Consider the following 15,378-nt stretch of genomic DNA (forward strand, 5'->3'; position numbering starts at 1 on the left):
TGGGCCATGGAGCGCAGTGGAGGCAGGGACGTTGAATGTCTTCAATGCAGAGATTGACAAATTCTTAATCTTGTAAGGAATTAAGGGATACGGGGAGAGTGTGGGTAAGTGGCATTGGAATGCCCATCAGCCATGATTGAATGGTAGAGAGGACTCAATGGGCCAAATAGCCTTACTTCCACTCCTATTTCTCATGGTCTTTTGGTCATATGTCTGTTATTCATGTGTGACAGTGAGTGTTAAACAAAAGACTCACTGCTGAGGCTCTCCCTGTGCTTACCAAATGAATGAACATATACATTTTACATGTGTCAGTCTAGTTGAACTTACCCCTCTATCATTGTCTCTGTTGGCTAACATGGACCATTGACTCAGTGAACAATGCTACATGATTTTCATCAACTATTTGAACAGGCACTGAGCAGTCTAATCATTCAAACTTGCACGCTATCACACAGTAAGCATCCATTTCTGAACACTAATTATGTTGCCACTTTGCCACATAATGCTCAACTAAGAGGAAAGCTAAATAGATGTTTCCAGGAATTCACCAAAGTCATTCTGGAACCAGCCACCAAAAGCTGCATTAGAAAAGTTTGATGAAAGTTAAGACTCAACCCAGTTCTTCCTTCCTCCACAACAAAGCACTGAGCATCTATTTAGTGCCAGTGTATGACAACAATTTTGAAATTACTGTAAAGGTAAGAGTAGATCTGAAAACATATCCTGCAACTTTCTGAATGACACACTGGAGTGTAATTCTTAATTAAATAATCATTTGAGAAACATGACAATTCATGAAAATGCACACCATTACCTGTGATGGGAAGTCCTGCTGGTTTATTGATACCAATCAAAGGATCTGGTAAAGAAGTTAAAAGAGGTTAGAAACCAATTTACTCTTAGAAAACAATTTATTCTGTCAATACATTCAGAGAAATGTTGTAAGGCAGGGCTCTGCATGCAGTGATACAGAAACCATTGCTTTCATTGCTTAACAAATCTGTTCACATGGATTTGAAACATTGATCTGAAATTTGTTGAAGTGTGTTATGACAGTCATTAAGACTGCAAACTCTAAATGTTAATATGTCCCAAGTTCCTTAAAACGTGCCATATGACCAACAAAATGTACATCAAACCAATATTTCACCCAGGTGGTCTGGAACAGTGAAATCTCTTCAGTATTGACTAGTGTTAATTTTAATGTGACATTTCAACACTGCAAAGACAAATATTCATCACACAAAAATATACTATACGATTAACCCTTATTTCATATTGCTTATGTTCATAAGCTTAAGTTTTCCGGCGCTTAAGGAATCGGGTGGTAAATGTTTCCATACTGCACTTTAACTGCGGGGGTTCAAATGAGTCCTTCCAATCTCAGCAGTTTTGTTTATTTTTTGATTTATTCATGTCATGCGGATGTTGTTAGCGAGACCAGCATTCAATGCCCATCCCTGATTGCCCTTGAGGATGTAGTGGTAAGCTACTTTCTTGAACTGCCACCTTTTTCTCGAACTACCACATTGCTGTCAGGTAACATGTTCCACGACTTTGACACAGGAACATTAAATCAATTGTGAGATGAGTTCAAAATCAGTAGTGTTAGACTTGGATGGCAACTTGCAAGTGCTGGTGTTCTTATACATCAGCCAGTTTTGCCCTGTTCAAATAGAAGTTGTCACAAGAATTGGAGGTGCTTTCAAAGAAATCTCAGTCAGCTAGTTCAGTGCAACTTTTAGATGATACACACTGTGTACCAGTTACTGTGTGCCAGCGGTGGAGGGAGTGAATATTTAAGACAGTGGATAGGGTGACAGTCAAATGATGTGGAAGCTTTCGAAGGAATTGAACAAATCCAGGCAAGTGGACAGTATTCCAACCAACTCCTAATTTGTGCCTTCTAAGTGATGGAAAGGCATTGATGAGTCAGGAAATTATAGTATAGAATATCTGCCTTCTAAACTGCCATTGTGACACAGTAGTCCATTAAGATTTTGGTCAGGAAGGAAGCACAATCGGTGAGGAAGACATTCCATGACTGAGACAGGGTGAGTGAATACAGCTGGGAACTTGGTTCAAAGTAGGAATTTGGTGCACAGGTGGAAAGAGGTACTTTAAGTAAGGTTTACTGTAAGAAGCAAACTGTGCTAAATTTGGTAAATTGACTGGAAGTTATAAAATCTTAAATGGTCTTGACAAGGCAGATGTGGAAAGGATGTTTATTCCTATATGTCAGTCTAGAACAAGGGGACACTTGAAAAGGCAGTGTCTGCTGACACCTGTGGGAAACTGCATTGCACACAATTCCCAACCTAATATATCACAGCAAATTTACATATCACATCATTTGAGTGGGAGCAGCGGCCGAGTAAAAGCGAACCCGGGAGACTACAGCTAAGGTAAGACAGTTTGTTTCAAAATTACTTACCTGTAGCGGGCAGCGGTGTTTTTTTTTGCTCTATTTTCACAAAAAGAGCGGGAGCAGCAGAGGAAGTGACGGCAAACAGAGGGGCAGCCGGGAAGGAGAACAGTGAGTATAAATACTCACCCTTTAATCACCAACGGTCATTTGAGTGGGAGCAGCGGCTGAGTAAAAGCGAACCTGGGAGACTACAGCTAAGGTAAGACAGTTTGTTTCAAAATTACTTACCTATAGCGGGCAGCGGAAGTGAGGTTGGAGCGCATAGCTGGGCGGGAAGGTAAGTGATTAGTATTTGAGTGGGTGTGTTCTAGACCCCAGGTCCTACTTTCGTAGGGCCTCCCTCCCACCCTCCTCCTCTAACCTAACTTTAAAGTCCACAGGTAAGTGACTCAGTGTTATTGACTCAGTGTTCTTGTTTTTGGAGACAAAGTGTACAGTCATGGCAGTGCAGGCGGTGGAATGTTCCTCCTGCAGGATGTTTGAGGTAGGGGTGACCACCGATACTCCTGCCGACGAAGTGCAGTCAGATCCTGATCCTCACCGAACGAGTTAGGGAACTGGAACTGGAGTTGGATGAGCTGAGGATTATTCGAGAGGCTGAGACGGTGATTGATAGAAGCTACAGGGACATAGTTACACCGGAGAACAGAGGTAGCTGGGTAACAGTTAGAGGTGGGAAGGGGAAGAAGCAGGCAGTGCAGGGTTCCCCTGTGGTCGTTCCCCTAAAAAATAAGTATACAGCTTTGGAAACTGTTGGGGGGGACAGCCTTGCAGGTGTAAGCTGCAGTGAAGGGGTCTGTGGCTCTGAGACTCAGAAGGGAAAGGGGGAGAGGAGGAGAGCGCTAGTTATAGGGGACTCTCTAGTTAGAGGGACGGACAGGCGGTTCTGTGGACATGGGCGAGACTCTCGGATGGTTTGTTGCCTCCCGGGTGCTAGGGTCCGAGACGTCTCGGACCGTGTCTTCAGAATCCTTAAGGGGGAGGGTGTGCAGCCAGAAGTCGTGGTACACATTGGCACCAACGACATAGGTAGGAAGAGGGGTGGGGAGGTCATTCAAGAGCTCAAGGAGTTAGGCTGGAAGCTAAAAGCTAGGACAGACAGAGTCGTCATCTCTGGGTTGTTGCCGGTGCCACGTGACAGTGAGGCAAAGAATAGGGAGAGAGTGCAGTTGAACACGTGGCTGCAAGGATGGTGTAGGAGGGAGGGCTTCAGATATTTGGACAATTGGACTGCATTCTGGGGAAGGTGGGACCTGTACAAACAGGACGGGTTGCACCTGAACCAGAAGGGCACCAATATCCTGGGGGGTAGGTTTGCTAGCACTCTTCGGTGGGGGGGGGTTTAAACTAATTTGGCAGGGGGATGGGATCCGGACTTGTAGTCCAGCAAGTAAGCTAGCTGTGTGTCAGGATGCCCAAGACTGTAGGGAGGCTGTGGAGAAGGTAGCACTGACAGGGACTACTTGCGGACACAGAGATGGGCTCAAGTGCGTATACTTCAACGCAAGGAGTATCAGAAATAAGGTGGGTGAACTTAAGGCGTGGATCGGTACCTGGGACTACGATGTTGTGGCCATCACGGAAACATGGATAGATGAGGGACAGGAATGGCTGTTGGAGGTTCCTGGTTACAGATGTTTCAGTAAGATTAGGGAGGGTGGTAAAAAAGGAGGGGGGGTGGCATTGCTAATTAGAAATGGTATAACGGCTGCAGAAAGGAAGTTTGAGGGGGATCTGCCTCTGGAGGTAGTATGGGCTGAAGTCAGAAATAGGAAAGGTGCAGTCACCTTGTTGGGTGTTTACTATAGGCCCCCCAATAGCAGCAGAGATGTGGAGAAACAGATTGGGAAACAGATTTTGGAAAGGTGCAGAAGCCACAGGGTCGTAGTCATGGGCGACTTCAACTTCCCAAATATTGATTGGAAGCTCTTTAGATCAAGTAGATTGGATGGGGCGGTGTTTGTGCAGTGTGTCCAGGAAGCTTTTCTAACGCAGTATGTAGATTGTCCAACCAGAGGGGAGGCCATATTGGATTTGGTACGCGGTAACGAACCGGGACAAGTGGTGGGCTTGTTAGTGGGTGAACATTTTGGTGATGGTGACCACAATTCTGTGACTTTCACCTTGGTTATGGAGAGAGATAGGTGCGCACAACAAGGTAGATTTTACAATTGGGGGAAGGGAAATTACGATGCTGTAAGACAGGATTTGAGGAGCATACGTTGGGAGCATAGGCTGTCAGGGAAGGATGTGGTGGAAATGTGGAACTTTTTCAAAGAGCAGATACGACGTGTCCATGATATGTATGTACCTATCAGGCAGGAAAGAAATGGTCGTGTGAGGGAGCCTTGGTTGACAAGGGAGGTTGAATGTCTAGTAAAGAGGAAGAAGGAGGCTTACATAAGGTTGAGGAAACAGGGTTCAGACAGAGCAGTGGAGGGATACAGGATAGCCAGAAGGGACCAGAAGAAAGGGATTAGGAGAGCTAAGAGAGGGCATGAAAAATCCTTGGCGGATAGGATCAAGGATAACCCCAAGGCATTTTATGCGTATGTGAGAAACCGGAGAATGACGAGAACGAGGGTAGGTCCGATCAAGGACAGTAGTGGGAGACTGTGTATTGAGTCGGAAGAGATAGGAGACGTCTTGAACAAGTACTTCTCTTCAGTATTTACGAACGAGAGGGACCGTATTGTTGCAGAGGAGAGTGTGAAACGGACTGTTAAGCTAGAAGAGATACCTGTTAGGAAGGAAGATGTGTTGGACATTTTGAACAACTTGAGGATAGACAAGTCCCCCGGGCCTGACGGGATATATCCTAGGATTATGTGGGAAGCAAGAGAGGAAATTGCAGTACCGTTGGCAATGATCTTCTCGTCTTCACTGGCAACAGGGGTGGTACCAGGGGACTGGAGAGTAGCGAATGTTGTGCCCCTGTTCAAAAAAGGGAATAGGGATAACCCCGGGAATTACAGGCCAGTTAGTCTTACTTCTGTGGTAGGCAAAGTAATGGAAAGGGTACTGAGGGATAGGATTTACGAGTATCTGGAAAGACACTGCTTGATTAGGGACAGCCAGCACGGATTTGTGAAGGGTAGGTCTTGCCTTACAAGTCTTATTGAATTCTTCGAGGAGGTGACCAAGCATGTGGATGAGGGTAGAGCAGTGGATGTAGTGTACATGGATTTTAGTAAGGCATTTGATAAGGTTCCCCATGGTAGGCTTATGCGGAAAGTCAGGAGGCATGGGATAGAGGCAAATTTGGCCAATTGGATAGAAAACTGGCTAACCGGTCAAAGGCAGAGAGTGGTGGTAGATGGTAAATATTCAGCCTGGAGCCCAGTTACAAGTGGAGTTCCGCAGGGATCAGTTCTGGGTCCTCTGCTGTTTGTAATTTTTATTAATGACTTAGATGAGGGAGTCGAAGGGTGGGTCAGTAAATTTGCAGATGATACGAAGATAGGTGGAGTTGTGGACAGTGAGGAGGGCTGTTGTCGGCTGCAGAGGGACTTAGATATGATGCAGAGCTGGGCTGAGGAGTGGCAGATGGAGTTCAACCCTGCCAAGTGTGAGGTTGTCCATTTTGGAAGAACAAATAAGAATGTGGAATACAGGGTTAATGGTAGGGTTCTTAGTCAGGTGGAGGAACAGAGGGATCTATGTACATAGATCTTTGAAGGTTGCCACTCAGGTGGATAGAGTTTGTAAGAAGGCCTATGGTGTATTAGCATTCATTAGCAGAGGGATTGAATTCAAGAGTCGTGAAGTGATGTTGCAGCTGTACAGGACCTTGGTTAGGCCACAGTTGGAGTACTGTGTGCAGTTCTGGTCGCCTCACTTTAGGAAAGATGTGGAAGCTTTGGAGAGGGTGCAGAGAAGATTTACCAGGATGTTGCCTGGAATGGAGAGTAGGTCGTACGAGGATAGGTTGAGAGTTCTCGGCCTTTTCTCGTTGGAACGGCGAAGGATGAGGGGTGACTTGATAGAGGTTTATAAGATGATCAGAGGAATAGATAGAGTAGACTGTCAGAAACTTTTTCCCCGGGTACAACAGAGTGTTACAAGGGGACATAAATTTAAGGTGAAGGGTGGAAGGTATAGGGGAGATGTCAGGGGTGGGTTCTTTACCCAGAGAATGGTGGGGGCATGGAATGCGCTGCCCGTGGGAGTGGTAGAGTCAGAATCATTGGCGACCTTTAAGCGGCATTTGGATCGGTACATGGATGGGTGCTTAATCTAGGTTAGAAGTTCGGCACAACATCGTGGGCCGAAGGGCCTGTTCTGTGCTGTATTGTTCTATGTTCTATGTTCTATGTTCTATCATGCACAAAGGCTGCACTGTTTCTGAAATAGGGTTCAGGGGTGGGGTGGGGTGGGGAATGAGGAGGATGATCCTAGGTTCCTGCTTCCTCACCCCACTTCTCCCAGATCGCATTCCCGTCCCCTTCTCTTGGGTCCCATCCACCCCCTCTCTCCGAGATCCTATTCTTCTCTCCCTCCACCTTTTGGGACTCACCTTCCTCCAACATTTAGGGTCCCAAGTGCGAAGTTAAACTGAACCATGATTCTCGAGCACTGGTGTCAGAAAACACAGCCATTGTAAAATTAGAGGTTTCCCTTTTAGTACAGATATTAGGGTAATATTTTCCTCTCAGAGGGTTATGTGACTTTGGAATTGAGTGTCTCGGAAATGGTGGAGGTAGGGTCATATAAATCAGAGATAGATTTTCTTAGGAATGAGGCTTGAAGACTGTCTGAGATAGCTGGGAACGTAAAATTCAGAACAGAAATGGAAGAGCATGATGTTACTGAATGGTGGAATTGGCCTGAAGAGCCAAATGGCAAAAGGAAAATTGTCCTACATTGTTAGAGAAATGGAATTTAAAAGTATGGAGGTTATGCTGCAGCTGTATCAGATGCTGGTGAGACCACACCTGGGGTGCTGTGTAGAGTTTTGGTCTCTTTACTTGCATAAAGAATGTACTGGCACTGCAGCGGTGCAGAGAAGATTTACTGAGGAAATAAGAGACCTTGGAGTGCAGGTTCATAGCTCCTTGAAAGTGGAGTCGCAGGTAAATAGGATAGTGAAGGCGGCATTTGGTATGCTTTTCTTTACTGGTCAGACTATTGAGTACAGGAGTCGGGAGGTCATGTTGTGGTTGTACAGGACATTAGTTAGGCCACTATTGGAATACTGCGTGCAATTCTTGTCTCCTTCCTATTGGAAAGATGTTATGAAACTTGAAAGGGTTCAGAAAAGATTTACAAGGATGTTGCCAGGGTTGGAGGATCTGAGCTACAGGAAGAGGCTGAACAGGCTGGGGCTGTTTTCCCTGGAGCGTTGGAGGCTGAGGGTTGACCTTATAGAGGTTTACAAAATTATGAGGGGCATGGATAGGATAAATAGGCAAAGTCTTTTCCCTGGGGTCGGGGAGTCCAGAACTAGAGGGCATAGGTTTAGGGTGAGAGGGGAAAGATATAAAAGAGACATAAGGGGCAACTTTTTCACGCAGAGGTTGGTACGTGTACGGAATGAACTGCCAGAGGAAGTGATGGAGGCTGGTACAATTTCAATGTTTAAGAGGCATTTGGATGGGTATATGAAGAGGAAGGATTTGGAGGGATATGGGTCGGGTGCTGGCAGGTGGGACTAGAATGGGTTGGGATATGTGGTCAGCATGGACAAGTTGGACCGAAGGGTCTGTTTCCATGCTGTACATCTCTATGACTCTAGAAATGATACTGTGCAAGCTATGCAAAGATGCATATTTATTAAGACAATGCAATGGAATGCTGAATATTAATAACACGTGCCATACTTGCTACTCACAGCAGAAGGCACGAACACCCCAATAAAGCAATCTTCAAGTATCTGGCCCAAACACCCAAAAGTAGTGTTAAAAGTGACTCACAACGTGGCATTTAACCACGGATCCAGAAGAGCTGAGACTACTAGGCACACCTTTGGGCACATTATTTGTCCCTAGATAAGGGTCCTAACCCATTTACAGCTGCATGAGGTGCTTCTACACCTTCTGTTTAACTTAAAGAAAATTGAGTTGACTTTAATGAAATTGACACTCACTTTCTTGGTATACCACACTGGTAGCTAGCATTTCCAAAAGGTCTTCTCTGGTCAGCTTTTCAAGCACTGGGACACCCGGATCTAGAAGGATACTAACAGCTTTGTCTTGTTTCAAACGCTGCCTGTGTTTTGGTATCTGCTTCTTGAGCTGTATATCAGAGCTAAAGAGGAAGTAGGAACATGGAATGAAAGATAAAACAATGGTCATCTTCTAGGTCCCAGGAGCAGCTATTCCTCTGGTATTCCCAGCTTAATTCTACCCATACTATTACTTTGGTTAATCCTGACTCTGCCCATCACTCTACTCACAACGCTGCCTGTACTTATTTTCATTAGCTCAAATTTACAGCATTCTCATTAGAAGAATGGCGTGTTCTTGTATCACTTTTTGGGGAAGCTACCAAGAATGAATTCCCATCCTTGTTAAGAACCCATTTTACAACAGCAAACTTCCCATTGGCAGGTCCAACTACCCAATATCATTTGAGACAGGGTTTGAAACTTGGGTTTTGTTATTGTGAAAGTGAGGACCGCAGATGCTGGAGATCAGAGTCAAGATTAGAGTAGTGTTGGAAAAGCACAGCAGGTCAGGCAACATCTGAGGAGCAGGAAAATCGACGTTTCGGACAAAAGCCCTTCATCAGGAATAAGGCTGGGAGCCTCCAGGGGTGGAGAGATAAATGGTGGGGGGGGGGGGGGGGGGGGGCTGGAGAGAAGGTAGCTAAGAGTGGAATAGGTGGATGGAGGTGGGGTGAAGGTGATAGGTCAGAGAGGAGGTTGAAGCGGATAGGTGGGAAGGAAGACTGGCTTCCCACCTATCCGCTCCACCCTCCTCTCTGACCTATCACCTTCATCTCCACCTCCATCCACATATTGCACTCTTAGCTACCTTTGCTTTTGTCATTGTGAGATGACTATTAACCAGCATACATACCTTTCCTTTCACATTTCTACTGTTTAAAGTGACCTTTTGTGTAGATGCACTCAGAACATAGGAACATAAGAAATAGGAGCAGGAGTAGGCCATTTTGCTCATCGAGCCTGCTCCACCATTCAATAAGATCAGGCTGATCTTTTCATGGACTCAGCTCCAGTTGCCCGCCTGCACACCATAACCTCAATTCCGTCACTGTTCAAAAATCTATCTTTGCCTTAAAAACATTCAATGTGGTAGCCTCAACTGCTTCACTGGGCAGGGAATTCCACAGATTCACAACACTTTGCAAAAAGAGGTTTCTCTTCAGCTCAGTCCTAAATCTGCTCTCCCTTAGTTTGAGGCTATGCCCCCTAGTTCTAGTTTCACCTGCCAGTAGAAGCAATCTCTCTGCGTCTATCTTATCTATTCCCTTCGTAATGTTATACGTTTCTATAAGATACCCCCTCATTCTTCTAAATTCCAATGTGTATAGTCCCAGTCTACTCAATCTCTCCTCACAAGCCAAGCCTCTCAAATCTGGAATCAACCTAGTGAACATCTTCTGCACCCCTACAGTGCCAGTACATCCACAAGTAAGGAGACCAAAACTGTACACAGTACTCCACGTGTAGCCTCACCAGCACCTTGTACAGCTGCAGCATAACTTCCCTGTTTTTAAACTCCATCCCTCTAGCAATGAAGGACAATATTCCATTTGCCTTCTTCATTACTTGCTGCACTTGCAAAACCAACATTTTGTGATGCATGCACAAGGACACCCAGATCCCTTTGCACAGCAACAATTTTTCACTATTTAAATAATTGTCTGTTTCACTATTATTCTACTAAAATAGATGACTTTGTACTCTAACTATCAACTCTTCTCCACTCACTCAAACCTATCTATATCCCTCTGCAGACTGTCAGTGTCCTCTGCACTCTTTGCTCTACTACCCAACTCAGTGTTAACTGTGAACTTTGACATACTACACTAGGTATTCCAATCATCTATGTAAATTGTAAGCAGTTGCAGTCCTACCAGTGATCACCAACCAGAAAATAAATCCATTTATCTCTAATCCTTGCTTTCTGTTAGTTAACCTATCTTCTATTCATGCTAATCCATTACCCATAACATCTTATGCAGCTGCCTTTTGTGGTTTATACATATTTGTGATTCACATATATTTGTGATTCTCTGACTGTGAATATTCTCACTGAAAACCACAATCATAGTTTTGCACTGATAATACGTTAAACACCTCAGTTTGCACATCCTATTGAAGAATGGAACTATATCCAAAATTTATTAAGAACGGACTATCCCTTGATTAATTAAAATACTTCAGTTTGGAAAACAAAACAACTTCCCCCTCACCAGGATACCATACTGGAGAAATGCGAGGCTGAGTCAGTCACGAGTCTTTGTATGCAGCAACAGGAGTGTCCATGCAGGATTGCTGTCTGAGTTGAACCTCGTGTCCATATTTGTTTCCATATGTGATTCATCCTAAAACAAAACCACAACTACATCAACATCTCGAGCACAGATGAAGGCCACACGATGTTCTCAGAACCTTTCTGTTAACTCACACACAAAGCTCAAATCACCCAAAGTTAAGTCTCCATCGACCTTAAAAAGGAGCATGGACAAATTGGATAACTCTACCTGAAGAATCATCATGGGTACAATGGGCTGAAAAGCCTCCTTCTGTGCTGCATCATTCTGAGATTTTGCATATGACTATATTCTATGTCCAAAGTGAGAGACTGAAAAATCTATGAATTCCAATAACGTTTTTTTAAATCAAATTCCAGTATAGAGAGGTCACCATTAACTCTATAACAACTCTACAAACAAAGAGGAGCTAATAATTGTACTAAGTTTGCATCATGCCTGTTGCACTTTCAAAAGCGATTACCACCCCTCCCTTGCCCAGAGCAATCAAGGAAACTCAGGGTTTCAACAACAGTCCTGATGTAAAAGTACTATTCCTTCCATGGGTTGGGTCCACAATAAAGTAATTAAAAATGAAAACATGTTCTCAAAACTCGCTAAAACATTTACTGTAATGTAGGAATGGTGTACTGAATTTAGTATGAATATATTCCTCCTTTTAATGCACTGATCTGCCAGCTCTGTTACCTGCTAACTTGTTTGTTGACTTTTGTTTCAATGTTTTAACATGATTTTTTATCTACATTAATATTACTATATATTACTTACAAATGAATATAAGTTACTATGCAATTCAGCCTTTGAGCAGCGATTGTCACCCACCTCCTAATTGCCCGTGAATGGCTTGTTGGGCCAATTCAGAGAGCATCTACACATGTTCATGAGAACAGGTGTGTGAACCTATTGGGTTTTTAATGATATTGGTAATTGTCCACAGCCAACACAAAGCTGAGTGAGACGTGAGTTGCAAGGAAGATGCAGAGATGCTTCAGTGTGATTTGGACAAGTTCAGTGAGTGGACAAATAAAGTACAATGTGGATAATGTGAGGTTATCTACTTAACTCAAAAAACAGGGAGACAGATTATTATTTGAATAATAATAGATTGGAAAGGCGGAAATAATGTCCTTGAGTGTCCTTGTACATCAGTTGCTAAAAGTAAGCATGCAGTTACAACAGGTGGTGAAGACGGTAAGTGGTATGTTGGCCTTTATCGTGTGAGGATTCGAGGATGTCTTGCTGTAATTGTACAGGGCTTTGGTAAGAACACACCTGGGGTACCGTGTGCAGCTTTGGTTTCCTTATCTGTGGAAGAAAATTCTTGCTACAAGGGGAATGCCAAACAGATTTACCAGACTGATTCCTGGGATGTTAGAACTGACATATTAGGAGAGATTGGATTGATGTGGACTACTTTCACTGGAGTGAGGGGTGATCTCATCAAAACCTATAAAATTCTAAGAGAAAAAGCCAGGGTAAATATAGGAAGAAGGTCCCAATGACCAGGGAGTCCAAAACCAGGGATCCCAGTCGAAGGATATGGAGTAAGCCACTGAGGATGAGGAGAAATTCTTGCACCCAGAGAGTGGTGAGTCAGTGGAATTCTCTGTCACAGAAAACAATGGAGGCCAAAGTATTAAATGTTTTCAAGGAGTTATGATTCTTGGAGCTAAAGGGACCAAAGGGTATGCAGAGAAAGTACAAATAAAATACTGAGTTGAATGATCAGCCATGATTATACTGAATGACACAGCAAACATGAAAGGCCAAATGGCCTACTCCTGCTCTTCTGTTTCTACGGTCACCACTGACACCATTGTTAAGATTAGCTTTCAAATCCAGATGTCTCATTGAGATTTGAACACGCGATTAATCTAGGCCTCTGAATTACTCTGAGATACTACCATCACACAACTGTCTCCTCTAGGTTTCTTTAATTGCTTACGTAGATAATTATTATCAGATCACTACTAGCAGAAAATAGATTGCTTTAATCACCAGGCTTTACACCAGCAACTTGGTTGCAATATTGACTCCTGGACTGTGGTATCACTGGATGGGCCAGCATTTATTGTCCTTCTTCAATGCCCTCAAGATGCTGGTGGTGAGCTGCCTTTTTTTCTTTTTTTTTAAGTCCAGAAGGGCTCTCAGACACAATTGAATACTTTTTTTCCCACCACCAAATCACCAAGACTTTTCTTTTGTTTTTAAACTATTAACCACTACCAGTCGTCATTTGTGCAGCCACTTAGGAATTTACATGCAAAGCCCATTATGGACAATGTGAACCATCAAAAGTGAGGACGGGGCTGGGGGGAGAGGTAGGAAAAGAGCTTAATTGAAATGGAATTGGATGGGGAGATACAGTGCTGCACCCCTCACGTACTCACCTCTCTGTAAAGGCATTGAGAATACTGATAGACACTGAGAATGAATGTAACAACAGATAGTGGAATCCCATGTGAAGGTAGGGCTGACCTGTTGAATGACTGGTGTGAAGAGTCTGGCAAAAGGTCACATGGAGTCACAGTCATAGAGTTTTACAGCATGGAAACAGACCCTTTGGTCCAACTTGTCCATGTCGACACATATCCTAAATTAATGTAGTTCCATTTGCCAGCATTTGGTCCATATCCCTCTTATTGCTTCCTATTCATGTACCCATCCAGATGCCTTTTAAATGTTGTAATTGTACCCTTGTCCACCTCTTCCTCTGGCAGGTCATCCATAAACACAACACCCTCTGCATGAAAAATTTGCCCCTTAGGTGCCCTTTTAAATCTTTCCCCTCTCACCTTAAAATTATGCCCTCTACTTTTGGACTCCCCCCACCCCACCCCAAACCATGGGAAAAAGACCATGGCTACTCACCCTTCCCAGCCCCCTCATGATTTTATAAACTTCTACATATGATGACATCTCACATATTGTGTCCAGTCAAAGTTGGCAAAGCTCTTCCATCAAACAGAGGTTTCCAAATTGTAGGTCAGGGCCACAAATGGGATTGTGAGCTCCGAAACAGCACTGACCACCACGAAACCGCAGTCAAGTTAATAACAGCTGTGTATCATCTTTAATTGACTGCTCCCCTCCATCCTGTAATTGCAGGCTCATTGAGGGATCATAACAATTTTAAGCCCCAAAAAGGGGCCAGAGTGGGAAAAGGTCTGGGAACACTACCATAGATTGTCTGAAAGGTATCAGCAGCAATTGAGTCATTGGTGATGAAAACTAGTAACCCTGCAGAAATCCTGCTCACCATCAGGATTTGGAAATACCTTGCCATTCCTTTAGTGTCACTAGATCAAAGTCCTGAAACTCTCCCAAATGCCATTGTGGCTGTACCTACGCTAAATGAACACTAAATAAAGGGAGCAATCCCCTTGATCATTTCTCAGGGGGCAATTTGAGATGGGTAATAAATGCTGGCCCAGCCTGTGACACCCACACCCCATAAGTGAACATTAAACAAATGTAGCTGTGGTGTGATTGGGGCTTTGGAAGCGCATATCTATTGCGATGTGATGCAACAGGAATTCACCAGAATAAGGTTAAAACACTTCTTTGCCTAGATCCAGAGTTATATTTGACCAAAAAGAAAGAAGCTGAAAACTGGCTCATCGTAATGATATTGTTTAAGGAAACTATCAGACACCAGATTACTTAACGAAACACAGGGGTTGTCCTGGTAAAGCCAGGATGTCTGGTCATCTTAGTCAATGAAAAGGTGGTTGGCAGGTGACCACTGAAGGTAGTGTAGACTTCAGAAGGTCATGGACACTGGCAGATGCAGTGAACAAGTGAGAGGAAATACACTTTCCAAGTTAGACAAGTAGAAAAACAAATGGACGTAATATATCACAATAGAGAGGTGCTGACCTTAAAGGATGAGCACAGATTTAGTGATAAGATGTGGAGAGAGCTGGATCACTGTTTGGAGCACAGGAAGGGGTCAGGGTGAGGGGTCGGGGTGAGGGGTCAGGGTGAGGGGTCGGGGTGAGGGGTCAGGGTCGGGGTGAGGGGTCAGGGTCGGGGTGGGGGGGGCGGGGATGACTTTTGGAGTTGCTCCCGAGGCCGGCCCTCCTCCTGTGCGGCTCCAACCCTGAAAAACCCGTCCTTGGTTTCTCCGGGACTGTCTGACATCAACAGGCGGATCCCGAACCTCCCCTGAACCCGATGGCCCACCGGCCGACAGCGATCACCAGCCAATGGTCCCAACCCTCCCTCTACCCTCTACCGCTTCCACTTCCTCAGCGCCGGCCGGAAACACGAGCTTCGAAGATTGGTTCCACCCCGCCTCCCACCAAACAGTTCCAGATGCAGTGACAGCAACTTCAAATTTACAGACTATTGACTTCATGTCACTTAGCAAGTTCCTCTTTCTGCTCATTGCTATGCTGCAAGATAAAGTGACCCAGCTATGCGGGTATTTTTAAAAGTGGCATGCAGAAAGATTGTTATATTTTGCAGACATTTAAGAATGGTGA

At 44.4% G+C, this 15,378-nt stretch overlaps 1 protein-coding gene across 2 annotated transcripts in view; it reads right to left on the reverse strand.

Moving 5' to 3' along the window:
- The window catches only part of LOC140483667 (mitochondrial mRNA pseudouridine synthase RPUSD3-like), a 39,164-nt gene extending 24,059 nt beyond the window's left edge, over positions 1–15,105 (reverse strand). Inside the window, exons 1-4 of one of the 2 annotated variants that reach the window (XM_072582027.1) lie at positions 14,771–15,105; positions 10,811–10,942; positions 8,517–8,677; positions 818–862 (exon numbers count right to left, since the gene is read on the reverse strand). In XM_072582027.1, the coding sequence (XP_072438128.1) occupies positions 818–862; positions 8,517–8,677; positions 10,811–10,941 (337 nt within the window). In that variant the 5' untranslated portion in view covers position 10,942; positions 14,771–15,105. The remainder of the gene's footprint in view (positions 1–817; positions 863–8,516; positions 8,678–10,810; positions 10,943–14,770) is intronic. The other variant, XM_072582026.1, reaches the window with a different exon arrangement.
- Between the last annotated feature and the right edge of the window lie 273 nt (positions 15,106–15,378).

This window comes from Chiloscyllium punctatum, chromosome 12 (genome assembly GCF_047496795.1).
Source record: "Chiloscyllium punctatum isolate Juve2018m chromosome 12, sChiPun1.3, whole genome shotgun sequence".
Classification (NCBI taxonomy): Eukaryota; Metazoa; Chordata; class Chondrichthyes; order Orectolobiformes; family Hemiscylliidae; genus Chiloscyllium; species Chiloscyllium punctatum.